Source organism: Mytilus californianus, unplaced genomic scaffold, assembly GCF_021869535.1.
Source record: "Mytilus californianus isolate M0D057914Y unplaced genomic scaffold, xbMytCali1.0.p SCAF_12, whole genome shotgun sequence".
NCBI classification, from domain to species: domain Eukaryota; kingdom Metazoa; phylum Mollusca; class Bivalvia; order Mytilida; family Mytilidae; genus Mytilus; species Mytilus californianus.
In genome coordinates, this window is record NW_026262604.1 from 59383423 (window position 1) to 59405328 (window position 21906).

At 34.4% G+C, this 21906-nt stretch overlaps 1 protein-coding gene and 1 long non-coding RNA gene across 2 annotated transcripts in view; one reads left to right on the plus strand and one right to left on the minus strand.

Annotated features, from left to right (window-relative positions):
* Positions 1–9725: 9725 nt before the first annotated feature.
* LOC127722115 (uncharacterized) lies at positions 9726–12993 on the minus strand. The gene is made up of 2 exons (XR_007991659.1): positions 12607–12993; positions 9726–10470 (listed from the first exon to the last, which is right to left on the minus strand). It is a non-coding gene; the product is annotated as an uncharacterized LOC127722115 (long non-coding RNA).
* A 581-nt stretch (positions 12994–13574) lies between these two features.
* The window catches only part of LOC127722116 (G patch domain-containing protein 4-like), a 36615-nt gene continuing 28283 nt past the window's right edge, over positions 13575–21906 (plus strand). Inside the window, exons 1-2 of the mRNA XM_052228957.1 lie at positions 13575–13611; positions 15721–15769. Of these exons, the coding sequence (XP_052084917.1) occupies positions 13606–13611; positions 15721–15769 (55 nt within the window). The 5' untranslated portion in view covers positions 13575–13605. The remainder of the gene's footprint in view (positions 13612–15720; positions 15770–21906) is intronic.

The following is a 21906-nucleotide window of genomic DNA, read 5'->3' on the forward strand; positions in this document are numbered from 1 at the left end:
TGTTGAACAGAGGTAAGGAAGATGAATCACGACGGATGCATGTTGACCATATTTGGTCTTGTTGTGTAGGTCTGACGAGTCAGACATCCGTATGAGTAACAAAGTCGACATTGTTGGTACGTTCATTATACAAGGGCATCATGTCTCCCTTATTGGAAAATTTAAACTATAAAAAATTCAAAAATTCAAAAATACATTTTAAATATGTAGCTTATGTGAAGTTGAATCGTAAATGCGCCACCGTTATTATTTTCAAAAAGCATAAAAGAAATCCGCTGGATACGTAAAGGTAAAATTCATCCATCGTTTTGCTTCAGGCATTCTTATAGATAGGTTGATATCAATGTATGCAGTGATTTTTTTTTTTTCGATTTTCAAAATATTTTGATTTTTTTTATTTGATTGTTTTTTTTTTATTTATTTTAAAAAAAATTATTACTTTTTTTTTTATTTCAATTTTTTTTTCTATTTTTCAAATTTTGAATTTGAATTTTTGGATTTTTTTGCATTCAAAATTTTTAACAATTTTTATAAAATTTTGAATTGTGTGGATTTTTGGATTTTTAAATTTTATATAATTCAAATTTTCGAATAAGGGAGACATGCCCTTGTATAATGAACGTAACAACAATGTCGACTTTGTTACTCATACGGATGTCTGACTCGTCAGACCTACACAACAAGACCAAATACGGTCAACGTACATCTGGTGTGACTAATGGTATTGTGTCATGTGGTGCGTCATGCCCTGATCTTGCATCCTGATGACTCGTTGTATCGAAATGGTCGGATCGCATCATGACCAAATATGGCGGGCGTGCATTCGATATGACTCATGGTTTTGGCATGGTTCTACGTGAGTCCTACTGTTATATTCATATCCAAATATGGTCAACATGCATCCGTCGTGATTCATCTTCCTTACCTCTGTTCAACATAGGTGATACCAGAATAAAATGATATATATATATTCTTACTTCCGGTGACGTCAATAGGTTGGGGGAAAAGGGGGCGGTATATGCCCATATATAATATTAGGGGGGTGGTACCACAGACAATACTACTCATAAGATTATTCATCTGATGACATGGGCCATCTGGTCTGGGCAAAAGACAAAAGCTTTGCCATAGGAATCTGTTAAGGGTTACATGTAAAATTGGGAGGGGAGGGGTCTCCATACCCTAATTTTGAATCTCATTTGAAGAAATTCGGTGAATTTACCCACCTCCGCTATCTGGTCCGGGCAACTTCAAGGCCTTACCTATCGTTTGTTCATAGTATGGACAAAATTAAAGCTTTGTCGTAGGAAATTTTATAACAATTAAAGTTTGGACGGAATGATCTCCTTATCCCAACTTTGAACCTCAGTTGCAGTAGTTCCGTGAATTAACTCACCAGGTTCATCTAATCCGGGCAACTTTATGCCATTGAATTTCATCTGTACGTTATGTGGTCAAAGCTTTGCCGCGTAGAGAATTGTTTTGACGAATTAAAGTTTTGAGGGGAAAAGGTCTCCATTTCCCAACTTTGGACCTCAGTTGCAAACGTTCCAAGAATTTATCCACCCGGCCCATCTGTTCCAGGTAACACGTAGGGAATTGCCTATCATTTGTATCTAGTGTAGAAAAACGCTTAGCCGGAATGATTTTTTGACAAAATTAAACTTGGGATATGATAGGGTGTGCAAACCCCAAATGTGAAATCAGTTGTAGAAATTCCGGAACTTTACTCACCTGCGGGTTCTTTGAGTCCAGGCATCCTTAGGCAATTAATATCATTTGTTACTAGAGTGGACAAATGCTTTGCCGTGAGAAACTTTTTAAGAATTCAAGTTGGGAGATACGGTCTACAAACTTTGGACCTAAGTTGTAGGAGTTCCGTAACGTAACCCACCTTGGTCTTTGGGTTCAGGCAACCTAAAGGCAATCACAATTCATTTGTACCTTGTGTGGACAAAAGCTTTGCCATAGTGAGTTTTTATGAATTAAAGTAGAAGGGGGGTTGGGTCACACTACCCCAACTTTGGACCTCAGTTGTAGAAATTCCGTAACTTTACCCACCTGGGTCTTTGGGTCCAGGCAACCTTAGGCAATTGCCTATCATTTGTACTTAGTGTTGGCAAAAGATTTGCCGGAGGGACTTTTTTATGAATTAAAGAAAGGAGGGGGTAGGGTCACCCTACCCCAACTTTGGACCTCAATTAAAAAAGTTCCGTAACTTTACCCTTCTTGGTCTTTAGGTTCAGGTAACCTTAGGCAATTGCCTATCATTTGTACCTAGTGTGGACAAAAGCTTTGCCGTAGGGACTTTTTTATGAATTAAGATTGGGTGGTGGTAGGGTCACCCTACCCCAACTTTGGACCTCAATTTAAAAAGTTCCGTAACTTTACCCACCTGGGTCTTTGGGTCCAAGCAACCTTAAGCAATTGCCTATCATTTGTACCTAGTGTGGACAAAAGCTTTGCCGTAGGGACTTTTTTATGAATTAAGATTGGGTGGTGGTAGGGTCACCCTACCCCAACTTTGGACCTCAATTAAAAAAGTTCCGTAACTTTACCCACCTGGGTCTTTGGGTCCAGGCAACCTTAGGCAATTGCCTATCATTTGTGCCTAGTGTGGACAAAAGCTTTGCCGTATGGGGCTTCTTTATGAATTAAAATTGGGTGGTGGTAGGATCACCCTACCCCAACTTTGGACCTCAATTACAAAAGTTCCGTAACTTTACCCACCTGGGTCTTTGGGTTCAGGCATTTTTAGTCAATTGCCTATCATTTGTACGTAGCGTGGACAAAAGCTTTGCCGTAGGAAATTTTTTATGAATTAAAGAAGGGAGGGGGTTGGGTCACCATATCCCAATTTTGGACCTCAATTAAAAAAGTTCCGTAACTTTACCCACCTGGGTCTTTGGGTCCAGGCAACCTTAGGCAATTGCCTATCATTTGTACCTAGTGTGGACAAAAGCTTTGCTGTAGGGACTTTTTTATGAATTAAAATTGTGTGGTGGTAGGGTCACCTACCCCAAGTTTGGACCAAAATCTTTATGTAAATTCGTTTCTCGTTCTATTTGGGTGCCACTCTTACACTTATCACTCTTCCTATCGAAATATAGTAAATACATTACCAGAATGACGACATACTTTTGAATAATTAGAACAAAATAGTTCTTTGACAAAAGAAGAAAACTGCATATAATGCTTTTATTTCTAAAGAAAATCTAACAAAAAATACTGGACGTTCCAAAATCAGTCGATTTATTTTTCTTTTCTTTTCAAACGCATATGTAAAGTAGAAGATTTATTTGTATCGATCAGAGAGCACTAAAAAGAGAAAGGATTACCTAATAGGAATTTTAGATGTCCGGTTAAAAAAAAGTTGTGTTAGATACACGAATAACTAATTAACTTTGTCTGTGTTAAAATGGAATTGCATTTCGTTCTCCTACTGGAAATTATTGTCATTAGAATTAAAAGGACGTTTTGTGTTATTGCAAGTCATCGGTTTTTAGGCGTGATCATGTTGGCGCGTTTTCTTATTGTTCGCTGGCTTATTGTTTGCTAGCTTGATGCATCTTATTGTTCGCTGGCTTAGTGTTCGCTAGCTTGAGTCTGGTTGTTCGTACGACACCAAAACGATGAGTCGATTATTAACGTGCTTGCATGTTCACAAGCGGTAACGTAGTCTTCAAGGCATGTGTCCTTTCTGGTACGAATCAACGGACTTTTACTTCACGACGGAGTAGCAGAAAATACAAATTGGCTAGAAAGTCACAGTCTTTCGTTTGACCCGTTTTGTATCGATTGAATCCTAGACCTCTAGCACTTGCGGCGAGTACATTACCCCCAGTCTTAAGGATGTCTATTTTCTTTTGAGGACTAAAACTTTAGAGCACTTCGAAACGATGTGACGTTCCCTATACATTATAAAATATCAGATTACAAGTTATTAAAAAAAATAAATAACAGTTCGACCGATCCTTAAAACTGGTCCATTTGAATCCCTCTTGCAGTCTTGTTTTAAAATGAGTCAGTCTCAGTGTCTCTCGAACAAAATTAAAAGAAAATGACTTACCGTGAATCGTTAATTTCTCGATTAAAGATATCGAATGACAGACTGATAAAGAGAAAAGCAAAAGCCAAAGAGCACTGACTGTTATTGAACAAACCAATAATCTACGTTTCAGGATTGCATCGTATATACCTGACCTTTATCATTTCCCAGTAGCGCATCAGGTAGTCAGATCAAATGACAAGAATTGTAGTACAAGAATACAAACCTTTATTAGTCAGATAAAGAAACTTTTCGTGAATTCGAATTGTGTAAGAAAAAAAAAGGATAATTAAGAAAGTTTTTGTCAATAAAAATGTCTGGCTATACTTTAGAATTTAGAAATTTCCCCTTAAAACACGATTAATAACTTCCCGGACATCCGGCTCTGTTCTTTTCGTCATTGCTTTTTATTAGGTTTCCACCCAGACTTTTATTTTTAAGTGTCACGAATGTCTTGGTTTTTTCTTAGTTAGTTGTGTAAATACTGATTTTGCATAATTATTTACGACGGAGTTTACAAATTAGTTAATATTTGTCCAAAACATAAAGAATAGACTTTATTATTCATAGATCAAATTTATTCGTTCAGTTGTATGTTTACTTGTTTTTGTTTATATGTCTTTTTGATTGAGTTAAGCCATTTCAATTGATATTTTAAAGTATGATTTTCTATGTTGTAATGTTACACTACTATTTCAGGTTAGGGTGAAGGCAATCTAATTAAAATATAGATCTCGGATTTCGTTATACTACGTTATACTACATACGAAGATCTAACAACTACCCGTATAAGGTTTCACTTCTGAAGGATTTTGCATGTGACCTTTTCAACCAATCAGAATTCTAGTTATCCAATCTGAACAGCGCACGCGGAACATATTTACTTGAATGAGGTTCATTGAAAGGTCCCGAGGGTATCCAAAAATAAAAACAATGGGACTTAAAATTTATCGCTACGATTGTTAATCGTTTGGAAATAGTTTTTAAATCTCCTTCGTCGTCATATTGTAACTATAGCCATGAATATTTGAAATATGTGACGTTTGTCAAAGTTTTCAGATGTGCCTCATATGCTTTATGACTTGAGGTCGGATCGTAATCGTGGAAATTAAAGAGTACAGTAAACACTGTTAAACTGTACACTATAGCACTGCCAGTGGCGGATCCAGGGGGGGGGGGGTGGTGGCTCCCGGGGGTTGGAACCCCCCCTTTTTTTTGACGATCAATGCATTTGAATGGGGACATATAGTTGGAACCCCCCTCTTTATCCTGGGTTAGGAACCCCTCCCCCTTTTATAAATGGCTGGATCCGCCCCTGACTGCTTCCCTCTGCCAGACGTGGATCAAGGATTTTGATAAGGGGGTGCAAACGGCTATGCATAGTTTGAATGGGACATGTAAAAAGTCTAAGCATTGATAAACCATACATATATATGTTTAGGGCTGCAGAAGTCATATGCAGAATATAGTGGCCCTATTGCTTCATAGTGTCTGCAAAATAGACCAAAATCACAAATAATAAATCATGAAAAAGGTCAAGGTCAGAAAAAATGCCTGTATTGGACATGTTCACCTTAAAATCATTCCATACACTAAATGTAGAGGCCTTATTGCTAGTTTGAGAAATAGACTTAACCACAACAACTAAAGAATGAACCATGAAAAAGAGGTCAAGGTTCGATAAAAACTGCTAGTCCAAAATGCACATGTACATCTAACAATTATTCTATACACCAAATATAGTTGACCTATTGCTTATAGAATCTGAGATAATACATTTGTAAAGTGAAAATTTCAAATGAGAAAAAAAAACATAATTTTTAATCAAGCAGTCACTGAACCATAAAAATTAGGTCAAGGACAATGGACATTTGTTGGACAGAAACTTAGTGACTACACATATAAGGTACACAAAAATGTATCTGTGTACAAGGTATAAAACATCCAGGTCATCTATCTTCTGAAATATCAAACTTTATTCAAATAGTTTATGCTGCTGCACAATTATGCTGATTGTAATCCCTAAGTGTCACATTTTGCAACAATGGTCTCAGGTGACACAAAAACTATTTCATTAAATTCAATCACATTTCATGTGCCTGTACCAAGTATAAACCCTGTTGTATACTTGTAGTACATGTTGCATGGCCTATAGTTCTTATTTTTTTTATTTTCAGAATTGTGTATTAAATGCATATGACAGATCTATATAAAATAGATGTGGTACATTTTTGTACATGCAGTGATGTGATGTACATGTACATGAATGATTATCACAGACACAATGAACAAGATATTTCTGCTGAATTTATTCACTACTTTTATAGACACATTAAAGAGTAGAGCTTGACATATTGCATAGACAATTGCCTTTCCTTCTATTGAAGCCTTATATATACATATAGGTTTCATTCTAGATGTCATTTAGTTATTTTTTGCTATTTTAGTTGCTGTCGGTCTATAACAAAGCAGGGTTATTATTCACATCACATAAACATATTCTTGTCCTGAATATGCATATTAATTTGCCACTGGACTGTAAGCAGCTATCCATCATCGTTAACATATATATAAACGTTTCATGTATAGTATCTCTTCTTGTTCATATGTAAACTTTGACCTACTGCTTTATATACATTGTGTAGAATCTGAGAAATGGAATTAACCACAATATATATTAATTTGCACAAAAAAATAACCTAAATCACTGATGGGTAAAATGAGGTTGGGGTCACATGAACACCTTCTTTTGTTTGATTTTATTTTTACCTAATGTATATACCTTAATTTTTTATTTAGATATCTGTAGACTTATAAGTTGAAACAAGAGTGCACACGCTGAAATGTCTCGCCTACTATACTGACCATTGATTTTATGTTGATAGTCCTACTTATAAAGTTTTACTACAAGTATCACATTAACATTTATGATCCAAGAAAACGAGGTCAAGGTCAGATAAACCAAGGCGGAAATACATGTACACCTTTAATACAATCATTCCATACACAGAATATAGATGACCTATTGCTTGTAGTATAAAACAAACAGACCAAACCATGGAAATTCCATATGGACCAATGAACCATGAAAATGAAGTCAAGGTCAGATGATACCTACCAGACATACATACATGCATACACCTTACAATCATTCCTTACACCAAATATAGTTGACATATTGCTTAAAGTTTAAGAGAAACAGACCAAAACACAAAAGCTTAACATTGAGCAATGAACCGTGAAAATTAGGTCAAGGTCAAATAATACCTGCCAGACTGATATGTACATTGTAAAATATTTCCATACACCAAATATAGTTGACCTACTGCATACAGTATTAGAAAAACAGACCAAAACACAACAAGAGTGCACACGCTGAAATGTCTCGCCTTCTTTACTAATCACTGATATTATGTTGATAGTTCTAAACATAAAGCTTTATTACAACTGTCACATAAACTTAACATTAACCAAGAAAACTAAACATTGACCAATGAACCATGAAAATGAGGTCAAGGTCAGATGAACCATGCCAGGCAGGCATGTACAGCTAACAATTCTTCCATACAACAAATATAGTTGACCTACTGCTTATAGTTTAAGAAAAACAGACCAAAACACAAAAACTTAACACTGAGCAATGAACTGTGAAAATGAGGTCAAGGTCAAATAAAACCTGCGTGACTGACATATAGATCATAAAATATTTCCATACACCACATATAGTTGACCTATTGCATATAGTATTAGAAAAAAAGACCAAAACTCAAAATCTTAACTTTGACCACTGAACCATGAAAATGAGGTCAAGGTCGAATGACACCTGCCAGCTAGACATGTACACCTTACAATCATTCCATACACCAAATATAGTAGACCTATTGCATACAGTATAAGAAAAACAGACCAAAACACAAAAACTTAACTATAACCACTGAACCATGAAAATGAGGTCAAGGTCAGATGACACCTGCCAGTTGGACATGTACACCTTACAGTCCTTCCATACACCGAATATACTTGACCTATTGCTTATAGTATCTGAGATATGGACTTGACCACCAAAACTTAACCTTGTTCACTGATCCATGAAATGAGGTCGAGGTCAAGTGAAAACTGTCTGATGGGCATGAGGACCTTGCAAGGTACGCACATACCAAATATAGTTATCCTACTACTTATAATAAGAGAGAATTTAACATTACAAAAAATGTTAACTTTTTTTTCAAGTAGTCACTGAACCATGAAAATGAGGTCAAGGACATTGGACATGTGACTGACGGAAACTTTGTAACATGAGGCATCCATATACAAAGTATGAAGCATCCAGGTCTTCCACCTTCTAAAATATAAAGCTTTTAAGAAGTTAGCTAATGCCGCCGCCGCCGGATCATTATCCCTATGTCGAGCTTTCTGCGACAAAAGTCTCAGGCTCGACAAAAACTAAACTAGTACCACTGAACCATGAAAATGAGGTCAAGGTCAGATGACACCTGCCAGCTGGACATGTACACCTTACAATCATTACATACATGTACGCCAAATATAGTAGACCTATTGCTTATAGTATCTGAGATATGGACTTGACCATGAAAACTTAACCTTATTCACTGATCCATGAAAAGAGGTCGAGGTCAAATGAAAACTGTCTGACAGGCATTAGGACCTTGCAAGGTACGCACATACCAAATATAGTTATCCAATTACTCATAATAAGAGAGAAATTAACATTACAAAAATTCTGAACTTTTTTTTCAAGTAGTCACTGAACCATGAAAATGAGGTCAATGACAATAGACATATGACAGACGGAAACTTCATATCATAAGGCATCTATATACAAAGTATGAAGCATCCAGATCTTCTACCTTCTGCAATATTAAGCTTTTAAGAAATGAGTTAACGCCGCCGCATCACTATACCTAATTACACAAAATTTAGATTATTTTTTAACTTTTGTGATAAAATGGTGATATACATGTATGTGCTCAGTTGATACAACATTTTACAATTTTCATGCATCTTAGGACTCGCAAGTTTTGAAAATGATGAGTCCAGGACTCGCCTTAATGAGAACCCGGGGCTCGACAAAAAATTGAGAGACAAGTTGAACCCTGTCTGACAACACATGTAAACCTTTGATCCCATACATGTATACCAAATATCGTATTACTTATAATATGCCACAAATTCACTTGATAAAATCACTACACATGTATTTTTTTAAGGAGCACTGAACAATGAAAATGGAATAAGGACAATGGACATATGTCTTGACAGAAACTTCTAAACATAAGGATTCCTTATACATTATCATGATTATGATTTTAAGTATGACAAATCCATGATTTCTACCCTCTGAAATATAAAACTTCATATAAATAGTAAATGTTGTTGTCCTATTAGCATTTCATGTCTTGCATGTCTTGTATTCTGAAACTTTTGTCACAGACAGGACATAACTGGAGACCTTGGAGGAATTAAGCCTACTTATACATGTTATAAGCCTCATGGTGATAGTCAGTAATTTATCTGGAGGAAAAATGAACAAGGAAGATACAAAAAGTGAAGGTAGTCTTCAGTTCCAGAACAGACATAGTTGTCAGAAATTTTTTTTTTAATTATCTGGTTTATCCGTTCAAATAAAGACAGAAGAAATCTATCTATTACTAAAATATAACTGTTCTGAACTGCATTTTATTTAATAGACGTATAGCACTGTCAACATGTACAATGTACCTGACAACAACCAAGCAACAATCTTTTAGTTCACAAGTACAACAGCTTGATCCATATGTGATCCAAAATGTGCAGAATGCTATTATGGTGGGAGGTTCAAATTCACTTTATACTTCTCTACTTTGAATATTATATCCTATATCACCTTCATTGCTGGTGATCATCATGTCATGTACATGTAGAACTTATTTTTAAACTTCTATAAATGGAAACCAGATTGGTCAAATATGTCTTCATAACGAGTTGAAAATATGGAATGTCTTGGACTAGGTACTGTGGCTTCCAAAGATTTAAAGATTGTCTGATGGTCTTAAATCTGTATTGTATATGACTGTTACATGTATAAATGAAAAAGGCTTTTATATCTTTGCTTTTGTACAGACATCATTGACATTTATATTAGCAAACAATTTGCATTTCCTGGCATATCTATTTGTTTGGCGGCTGAACATTTCCAAATGCATGTTTCATGTTTTTCACATTCTTTTTAGTTTTCTGATGAAAATGCTGTTGCTTCCAGTTGATACAGATTCTATAGCTGAGCCTGTGTCTGGCCATTTCTTTACATGTATGTCTAGCATGTGTGTGAATTATTCACAGTGACTCTCAATTTCATTTTCCAAAACTTTCTGTGTCTGATTCCTTTCAATGAAGCTATATAGACCAGGGAAGAATGTCTGCTCCTGAAACATGTGAAATATCAATTTAAATATATTTATGGAATATTCTGATTTCAAAACAATGCTGACTCCATTATAAAGCTTATTTAAGATTATTTAACATCCGTTTCAGAGGAACTCATTTAATTTTTTTCTTTAATAATTATTACTAGCTTTTCCAGACTAAAAGATGAAGAAAAAATGTACATGCATGTTTGTTTAGGTTTTCCCTACCTACATGTACATACCCTGTTACTTAATACTAGTGGGAATTCAAACACATTTTAATTGATATGTTCCTCTGGTTAATGACAGAATGTTTTATTAAATAAATGTTACTTACAGATATATATACATGTAGGTTATCTAAAAGTAAATTTATAAATTGACACTGTGAATCCATTTCTAGGATCCACATCTTCTTATCTTTGAACATTTTTTGGGGAAATAAAAACACTGGCCCTTGAGTAATCCTTTTTGGGATTAGTCCTTGAGGTGTGGATTCCCTAATCAAATTTGTACGTACATGTATTTATTATCAGAATCTGTACACAAATCTTTAAACTTGTATTTCATTTCATTTCACATTTTTTACTTTTTGTTTAGCATCATCATTTCCAGACATTAATCTTATAAGATACCTATTGATTTTGTTTGATGGTTGGTTGTTTTCTGAACAATTTAACATACATGTATGTACTATGATAGAGATAGCCTCGTCTGTCTTGTTCTATATATTGATCAAGTATATATATGTATTAGACATGTTGAATTTAAAGATAGAGTATTCTATCAGTCAAGAGCATAATTACTTAATCAAGTCTTCAAAATTATTTATACTAGTAATGTTACAAATGAAAACAAAGCAGTGGCGGACCCAGAAATTTTCTTCATAATGGGGGCCTGTACAGCCATGCTTCAGTGATTCCCTATATAAACAACCAAATTTTTCCAAAAAAGGGGGCCTGAGCCCCCCTCTAAATCCGCCTCTGCAAAGTTACTCAATCATGTAGTTAAAGCTAAATATTTGAGTATAAAAGACTACAATAAATGGGGAATGTGTCCATAGGACACAGATGATGCCCACTCTTGCAGATCATATAAAGTTATAAAACGACATAACTGAAGAACGGTAAAAGTGATGCTACCCAAATTTGTGCTTGATCTGAGTTTTTTTGGTAATAAGTATTGTGTAAGTTTCATAACATTTGGTTGAGGCAAACTAAAGTTAGAGAATGGAAACGAAAAATTCAGCAATTATACCATTTGTTCTGGAACGGTTAAAGTAACACTTTTTGCCTCTTTCAACTGATTTTTATAGTTCGTTCTTATATTGTACTGTTACACCACTGTCCCAGGTTAGGGGGAGGGTTGGGATCCCGCTAACATGTTTAACCCTGCCACATTCTGTATGTATGTGCCTGTCCCAAGTCAGGAGCCTGTAATTCAGTGGTTGTCATTTGTTTATGTGTTACATACTTGTTATTCGTTTTTTTTTTTTTGTACATAAATTAGGCCGTTAGTTTTTCTCGTCTGATTGTTTTACATTGTCATTTCGGGGCCTTTTATAGCAGACTGTGCGATATGGGCTTTGCTCATTGTTGAAGGCTGTACGGTGACCTATAGTTGTTAATTTCTGTGTCATTTGGTCTCTTGTGAAGAGTTGTCCCATTGGCAATAATACCACATCTTCTTTTTTATATGTACATAAACAGGATGAAGTTATTTTTCTCACAAAGCACTAAACTAATATTTAATGAACACTGAAACACTAATTGCCATTCTGACCCACTGTAGCCGAGTCCAAGAATAGTGAACAATTAATTTCTTTCTTGGCAGAAAATTTCCCCTAACAATTATCTGGAGCACCTCATGATATCAACATGTATCAGTGTGTGACAGAGGTAAAAAAAGTATGCTGATATTAAAACTTCTTCTGCATGTTCTGGCATTGACTTTGTAAATTAATAATTATAATTTTTTGGTAGGAGAATTAGGAGAATGAAGTTGAAGACTTGCAATGTATTTTCTGGGATATTGTCATGTTTTTTTAAAGTACACTGTGAATCCTCCACAAAGATTTTTTTTTAATAAACACTCGAGAAGTTGCCCAATGATAGAAAAATGTCAACCTTTAATACTCTATTTTCGAGAATTTACCTTTGAATGCAGACTTGATTATCGGGTAGCAGATATCTGGTATGTAAACTCTTTCCATAGCCCGTTTGAAGCATGTTGGAAGCCTGACCATGCAATCTTTGATTTCCAAAATTTGTCTCTTCTCAAATTTCAATTCTTTCACTTTGTACTAAGGCAAAATTTCAGTAAATGCATTTTCTATGTTGTTTTTCCATTTCTACGTCGCCATCTTCAACATGTTCCTAGGTCGCGTTTATAAGGAGCATTCTGATTGGTCGATATAAATACTTTCTGGGGTCAAATATTACGTTATATAAGGTCACAAAAGTGAAACCTTGTAGGGTAGTTGTTAGATCTTCGTATGTAGTATAACGTAGTATAACGAAATCCGAGATCTATATTTTAATTAGATTGGGGTGAAGGTTGACGCCTGTTAAAATGTTTAAATCCGCTGCATTTGTTTGCACCTGTCCTAAGTCAGGAACTTGTTGTTCAGTAATTGTCGTTTGTTGATGTGGTTCATAAGTGTTTCTCGTTTCTCGTTTTTTTTTTATATATATAGAGTTAGACCGTTGGTTTTCCTGTTTGGATTGTTTTACACTAGTCATTTTGGGGCTAGTAAACTTTTTTTCCATAAATGATTGAATAAAAACTAGTCTACATATTTGTTTAGGGGCCAGCTGAAGGACGCCTCCGGGTGCGGGAGTTTCTCGCTGCATTGAAGACCCATTGGTGGCCTTCGGCTGTTGTCTGCTCTATGGTCGGGTCGTTGTCTCTTTGACACATTCCCCATTTCCATTCTCAATTTTATCTCATGTCACTAAATTTATCTTTTCGCTAATTTTGTTTTCTTGTCGCTAAATTGCACTTCTTGTCGCTTCTTGACCGCTTCTTGTCGCTATAGAGCTCTGTTAATTGTTGCTAATTAGTGAGACCGACATGTTGTCTTTTTATTCGGAAAAATACAAACCAGTTCCGTCATTGTGCATATTTTAGAATGCATAACACACTTCCGACAGCATGTCGAAAAGGGAAAACGGTACTATTACATTTTCCCAGCATTAGGTTGGTCTTTTGTGTACCCAAGGCAGGTGAAGGAAGTCAACTTAGGAGCGCTGTGATTGGATGTTAGGGTACAATATATTTTTTTATTTATCTATGAATAACTGCAGTGTGTATATTTACAATATAAATTTTGAAACCTATTGAAATATTTTCTAGAGAATTATTCAAAAAGACTTCAAAAATTTCATAAATTTGGTGTAAAATGACGGTGGGCATGGATAACATTAACAAGCTCCATTGGAAGTTGGTCATGATACTATTTGGCTTCAATTTTCAAAACAGAATAATAAAGTACTAACACCACACATAACTGTTTTATCGGGGTTTTTATTATAAAAAGTGGTAAATTTAGAAAATGTTAGTATTGTCGCCTATGGCAGAATAAATAGTACCGTGTTCCCTATACTGAAGATAGCAAGGGAAATCAAAATCAATCAGACTTCAGTTAAAGTAAACTATTTTGAAGCTTTTGGTTAGTACATTTGATTTTTATCACAAAGAATAGAATTTTTTCACTGAGAACAATACTGTGTTGAGAGAAGTGCTGAGTCATCATAATAAGTCAAATTGATGGGTACTGATATAAAACTTTATTCTAGGATTTCAATATTAACTATATTGTATAAAATGCACCAAACTATAGTTCTTTTGTATTTGTTTTCACCTTTCGCAATGATTAATTCAATTGGAAACACCAGAATTCAAGTCGCGACAAATATTTTTAACTGAAATATTTGCCTTTTTTGCTGTGTAATTCCCTAAATGTATCACTTGGGTATTTCTGTAGACATAATCTATTCAAATGGGAAATTGTCTGGTTAAGTTTGTACTGTTTATGGAGTAAGGCAACATTTGGTCATACTAGAAGCATTTTCAGTGTTAAAATTGTCCATTTAAGGAAAAAAGAGGCCCACTTGAGGCTAAATTTAGATAGAATTTATACTCTCCTGTGTAAAGAATTGGTCATATTCTTGGCAATTCATGCAGCAAATATTTCAATAGTGCTTCATTTTGTAGTTTCTATCTTTTATTATATCAGGCATATATAATTTTTCATTTTCTACTGTTTGAAAGGACTTTTGTTGGAAATTAATACTCCAAAGGGACATAATTCAGCTTTTTCATAGATTAATACAGGCAACAAAGGCAACTTTACAGCTGAGTATTTTGCATATTTAATGTTGAAAGTGTCTAATATCTTTGTTCTCATCATCTCAAGACAGAATAATGGATTTTATAACAAGCTCTGAAATTTTGAACCACAGTATGGCATATACTAAAGCATGGAATGGAGATTAGTATGAAAAATCTTGAGTTTGTGCTTATGTTGTAAATTTTAGATGAAATGAATACAAATTGAATGGAACTGTTATTTTTATCTGTTTAAATGGAACTGTTTATTATTCTTTTTAAATAAGATAAGATATGATTGGATACAGGTTGTTTATTAAGCCTTATCTGAAAGAAGTAGAGAAAGAGGTAAACCAGCATGTAGGGGTGGGGACATTAAATGATCCATGTTTCTTTAAGTAATGGGAACATACAAGTATTTATTATAGCCAAGGTTTTCACAATAACCCAGTATTGCATTAATGGTGTCAAAAGAATTCTTTATATCTTTATGTCACAGTATAGGGAAAACGGTACTATTACATTTTCCCAGCATTAGGTTGGTCTTTTGTGTACCCAAGGCAGGTGAAGGAAGTCAACTTAGGAGCGCTGTGATTGGATGTTAGGGTACAATATATTTTTTTATTTATCTATGAATAACTGCAGTGTGTATATTTACAATATAAATTTTGAAACCTATTGAAATATTTTCTAGAGAATTATTCGAAAAGACTTCAAAAATTTCATAAATTTGGTGTAAAATGACGGTGGGCATGGATAACATTAACAAGCTCCATTGGAAGTTGGTCATGATACTATTTGGCTTCAATTTTCAAAACAGAATAATAAAGTACTAACACCACACATAACTGTTTTATCGGGGTTTTTATTATAAAAAGTGGTAAATTTAGAAAATGTTAGTATTGTCGCCTATGGCAGAATAAATAGTACCGTTTTCCCAAAAACAAATTCGCTAGGAGTCAACTAACAAAACATGGCTGGACTGAAGGTTTTTAATTCTGAAATTTACAATGAATATTTAAAATTACAAAACTAACATATTCTCAAATAATGATACATTGCATTTTTTTGAAAACTAAGTACAGTGATGCCATATCGGTGATATATACTCATTATTATATAGCATGTATGTACGTAATTTCCTCCGATATCCGAAGGGAAGCAAGTCAGCTCGTACCATTCTGTAGATTGAAATAAACAATTAATTTCCCCATAGGCGACAATGATAGCCTTTTTCGAGATACAGACTTCAGAAAGTTGATTTTTTTAACGAAACCTTGCTAGAATTAAAGAAAAGTTATGACAGTATTTTTTGGTCCAAAAAATATAGGTTCGCGTTGCTTTTCTTAGCGTAATTTGTACTTATCTCCCATGCCTATCAATTTTGCACTTAAAAATACGTGTCTCATCCTAGCGTTTAAAAGACATCTCAGTTCCGTTCGGGCTAAGGAAAATAATTTATTTGGCCTTTGGTATAATGCAGAATGCACGAAGTCTCTAATAACAAAAAATAACGGGCGCACTTATCAACCAATCAGGATTAGCTATACTCTTAATTCTGAATACCATGTTATGCTCATAAAATGGCTGCGCCCATAAAATCTAATGGTGTATTGTAACCTATACGGTATTTAATACTTTCTAGAATCATGCAATTCATAGTTCGTTATATGCACAAATATATATGCCACACAAAAATCATCTTCAAAACGTTCTGGCATTACTCTCTGAATTTTCACAATTTTTTATCAGAGGTGACCCCAGTCAAGAAATGGGGAAAAAAAATTTCAGATTTTTTGAGTAAATGCGGTACTGCTAAAAAGGGCCTGAAGATAATGTCCACTTTCTCCAATGATTCTTTGTATGTCATCAAGTACTGATTATATTGATACCAAAACCGATCCAATATGTAACTACTACGGTGAATTTTGAACAACAGTTTTAAATGAAACCATTTTCGTATAAAAGTACATTTTTGAAACAGACTATAGCATTTCAAAATATGAAAAATGTGTAAATATTTGTGTTTAAGCATCAAAAACTATTCGTTAACTACAAAATGTCATGCCTATTCTTTTTTTATAGTCTGTCATTTGAGTGAACATTTCAATGTTCGATGGGGATCATTTCTGTACATTTTCACTGAATTTGGTAATTTCGATAACAGCACTTGGATCGAGATTGTCATGTTTAAAAATCGATTTGTATATCCAAACTCTAGACGTGTACGTGCTTTTTTCAAACAAATCAGCAGAAGTTCAGAAAATGACATATTCTCTCCACAGTAAGTCAAAAGTCGAACCCACCCATGCTTCTAAGGTAAAAAGCAATACAAAAATGAAACAGACTATAGCTTAAAAACTAGTTAATCAATAATTCATTTGTCACCAAAAAATACTGTTTCACATCAAATATCAAGTAAAATTACTGTTTTTGACACTTTTTGAGCACTATGATAAAGAAATGCAGGGGTGAAACTTAACTTTGTAAGGCCAGTAGCCAGCTGGGCTACTAGACTTGAAAATCAGTTAGCCCAGACAGAAAGTAAGTAGCCCACTTTATTTCACTATGAGTATCACCGGTGAAGCCCGCAAAGCGGGCTGAACTTGCTAGGGGGGGTTTGGGGGCATGCCCCCCCCATGAAAATTTTGAAATTTTAGACTCAAAACCCTGCATTCTGAGCATACCTGGAGGTGATTTAGATGCTTGGGAAAATGTAAATTTTGTCTTATTTTTGTTGTTGACTTCAATCAAATTTAATAAAAAGAAAATAGGGAATCTTCATACCCTGTGTACCAGTTTTTTTTTAATATCTTTTTAAGACAACTAAAGAATTCTCTGTCCTTAAATACATGTAGATGATCGATGAAATATTTAATTTTATTTCTTTAATAATCTAATTTATTAAATATCTTGATCGATTTATTTTGCGTAACTACGTACATTTGTAAACAAATGACCCCCCTTTTTTCTCAAAAGACTTGTAAACGTATTTCAAAAGCATTGTCATAAAATTGATATCTCCTCTGATTTTCTCTTTTTTGTAAACTGTTCAGTAAGTAGGAAACTAAAATCATTTTGAACTAATGTTATTTATTTGTGGTCGACAATATTCTACTTTCGTTTTTGACCTTCATTCTCTGGACACCACGTGGGCTTTGAAAAGGGAACTACAAAGGTACTGTAACAAAACCGAACAGGGTATTTGATTGTAAATGACCATCGGAACGTCTCTCTTGTTATCCTTGCAAACATACGATACTTTCCGGACTTTAAATAGACGACCAATCAGTGACCTGAATTAACGTGAACTATATTTAGTCAAAGGTAAACACTGATTTTACATCCTTGTTTATCGCGACCGCGACTTTGCGACAATACAACTCTCGACACTTGCCTGTATACATTTTAAAAAGATTTTTTTTTCTTTTTGAATTTATATTTTTGTCAGTGAAGTAGCCGGCACTTGGAGCCACGGTAAACAGCGGATTTCCGTCTGTCGAGTACTTTGTTTTCAATTCGCCACCTGGGCTACCACAACTGAATAAAAAGATCGCCCAGTTCAATTTCTGGTAGCCATGGGCGACTGGGCGACCGTTAAGTTTTTTCCCTGAAATGTCGACGCTGTATAGATTGAAATAAACAATTAATTTCCCCATAGGCGACAATGATAGCCTTTTTCGAGATACAGACTTCAGAAAGTTGATTTTTTTAACGAAACCTTGCTAGAATTAAAGAAAAGTTATTAGGACAGTATTTTTTGGTCCAAAAAATATAGGTTTGCGTTGCTTTTCTTAGCGTAATTTGTACTTATCTCCCATGCCTATCAATTTTGCACTTAAAAATACGTGTCTCATCCTAGCGTTTAAAAGACATCTCAGTTCCGTTCGGGCTAAGGAAAATAATTTATTTGGCCTTTGGTATAATGCAGAATGCACGAAGTCTCTAATAACAAAAAATAACGGGCGCACTTATCAACCAATCAGGATTAGCTATACTCTTAATTCTGAATACCATGTTATGCTCATAAAATGACTGCGCCCATAAAATCTAATGGTGTATTGTAACCTGTAATCTGTAATCTGCTATATAGCTTCTGCCAATGTAGGCACACCTCTTCCGAGTAGTGTATTTTACAATATGAATAAAAATATCTTCCACAAATAGGCAATATCACTGACACTGTCAGGGGTTAAAAAAATTTGTTACAGCTCACTAGCCCAGGACTTATTGGTAGCAGGATTTTACTAGCCCTGTTGAAAGAGCTGCTAGCCCATCAAAACTGACCTGCTAGCCCGAGTATACCTTACAAATTTAGAGTGGGTGTCCCTTGTTTTGAATGCAGCATTATACACGGTATTTGATAAAATAAATCAAATAAATTTTTGTTTTATTAATTATAACAAGGATCCCTAGACATCTTTTTGGATATCCCTTGTACTATGGGTTGTTAAATATTTTCTGGCACAGAAAACATGTTCATTGATCTTGTCATGTGAAACCAGTGGTTCGTATATTTGTTGTTCCCACATTCAAAGCAGACTTTTTATCAGCGTGATCAGGAAAATAACGGCAATATTCACAAAACATCATCTCTTGTTTATCATCAGTAACAGTCGACCTTGCCCATGGGGAATCTTTCTGTCCATGACACTATAAATGTTTTTTTCCGCTTTTCCTGGTCGTATTTGGCATTTTTTGGGATAAATTTTCAGCCTCATTACCTACCCCCTTCATCTACCGCTTTTTGTTTTGAAACTGACAAAGTTCCTATGGTGGCCGTACTAAAATGTTTAGAAATAATTTGTGCATGGTTTCAAGCTCAAATTAACAGCTGTCTGACAAGACAGGTCAATATCGATCATTACATCATACACCCAAGTACCATTAATTGAAAATCTCGGCATAAGCAATGTACAATACCCCCTGTACTGAGAAATTGATATTGAAAGTACGTGAATTGCGATCAATACATGACCGGTCCACCCAGAGTTAGTTGTTCTATTTTTAAAACATGTACAAAATCGGTTCAAATTCTTGGAATCCCGGATGACGAACGTAATTGAATCTGATTGGCTAAGATAGAATAGTGATGAGGGGATTTTCCACTTACTATTTTGGAAATGCCAAGAATTGTTTGTTACTAGTCCGTCGGGCATATTCGGTTACAAGTTTTAATTGCCCAAAGTGTAAAAGTCTAGCGTCGGGCTAGTGGATTTTTTAACCCCTGCACTGTACATTATTTACATTCTTGACGATAAAATTGGGCTTAATGTCAATTTAGACTGCATCAACACTTTAAATACTTTAAAATCTAAAATATCTATCTAAAGATATCACTGTTTAAGAGTAGACAACCATTAATCACTTAAGGGTTTATATAAAGTTATTATCTACTTTTTCTTCTTTTTCTTTATATCATCTAATTGCAACAATCTATACCTTTCACAATGGAGATTGTAACATAATCGTCTACATTTTGGATCTATAAGTTTCTGTATCACTTTAAAAGCTTTTTCATTTCTTCACATTGTCAAGTAAGCAAATGGATCTATAAACAGTTGTAAAATGTCAAAGTGTTCATCTCTCATATTAAACATTGTTCATCTCTCATATTAAACCATTGCAAACTCGTACCACATCAGCCCGTACCAGTAAAAGTCAACTCGTATCATAAACTCGTACCACTGCGAAGTCGTACCATTGCGAACTCATACCACTATAAACTCGTACCATTAAAAATATACAATATACATGATATATATGCATTTGTACATGATATATGCAACGTTTTGGCAAATTAATTAAAATATTAGTTGATTTTCCTGAATTTCATTACTGAATTTTCGATTGAATAAATATACAATATACGGATGTTTTATGAATTGTTTTTGCAATTCTTTATAAATGATTTTTAGAATTTCTTAATCAGTCAGGGGACTTACTTAAAGGGAAACTTCGCAAAAAAATGAAAAATTGATATTATGTTCATTATGTCATGTATGTATAAAAAAGCACAAATTCATAAATATTAAAGTTTTATTCTGCTAGATAAGAGATCACCATCGATTTTAAATTTAGAGTATCAATTCTCCGCATGCGGCCATTTTGACATCCTCCCTGAATAGAGACCACGATATATCTATAAACCACAAAGGACCAAAACAAGCAGTAACCTAACGTAGCCGTAATTTAGTGTATATATCTTGTCAAGCGTACGGTTGTTTTATCCGACAAGAAAAGCATAAACAGTTTCCCGGGTCACAAAAAAGATTATAATAGACATGGTTGTGCAACCTTTCCTAACTAACTTGATACGGAAAATGTAATTATATATTTTTTTTTAAAATAACTAGTGTTTTCAACCTGTTTTTTTTAACTTAGTTTTTGAAACAAGAAATTTTAATGGAAATTAGTTAATAGTCAAAGTTCAAAGTCATAAATAAGTGTTCCGTGTAAAATTGTTTTCGAAAATCACGTTTGTTCATAATTCTTTTATGTAATAAACTTATTTAAATAAATTCAGACCTTCCCTTATCTGATCACTAGCATAGCTAAAGAAATCCCAGAGGTATTGTGAGGTGACACGTCCAGGTATTCAAGCGATTTCCTGTCGGGCTTTAAAACTCTTATTACACAATTACATAAAGCAAGTAGTTCTTCTGAGGGTATTGATCAGTGTACACGGCCGACTAACTTGCCGGTAACTTTCCATTTTGAAACTATCAGGTGTAATATACATCTTTTTCTTGCGTGTCCGATAGTGATATACTAGTCATTACTAAACTCATACGCTTGTTTATAGATAACATTTCTGGTGTAAAGAATGATATTTATGAAAATCTAAATAATTCCAAAAAAAAGATTTGATAAAATAAAAAATCTATTTACATATTTTCCAAGGGTAAATTGGGGAAAATGTAAGTATATACTCGTTGTCAATAAGTATGGACATTTTGAAACATAAAAATATTGATTTAACAAAATGTACGCACTTGTCGATCATTGGTTTATATGCCTAGATAGAAGGTTACGAAACTATAGATAGTCGCAATTTAGAATATATACATGTAAATTGAATATACGAGAGAAACATCCAGAACCAATCTGATTTAAATACAGTTT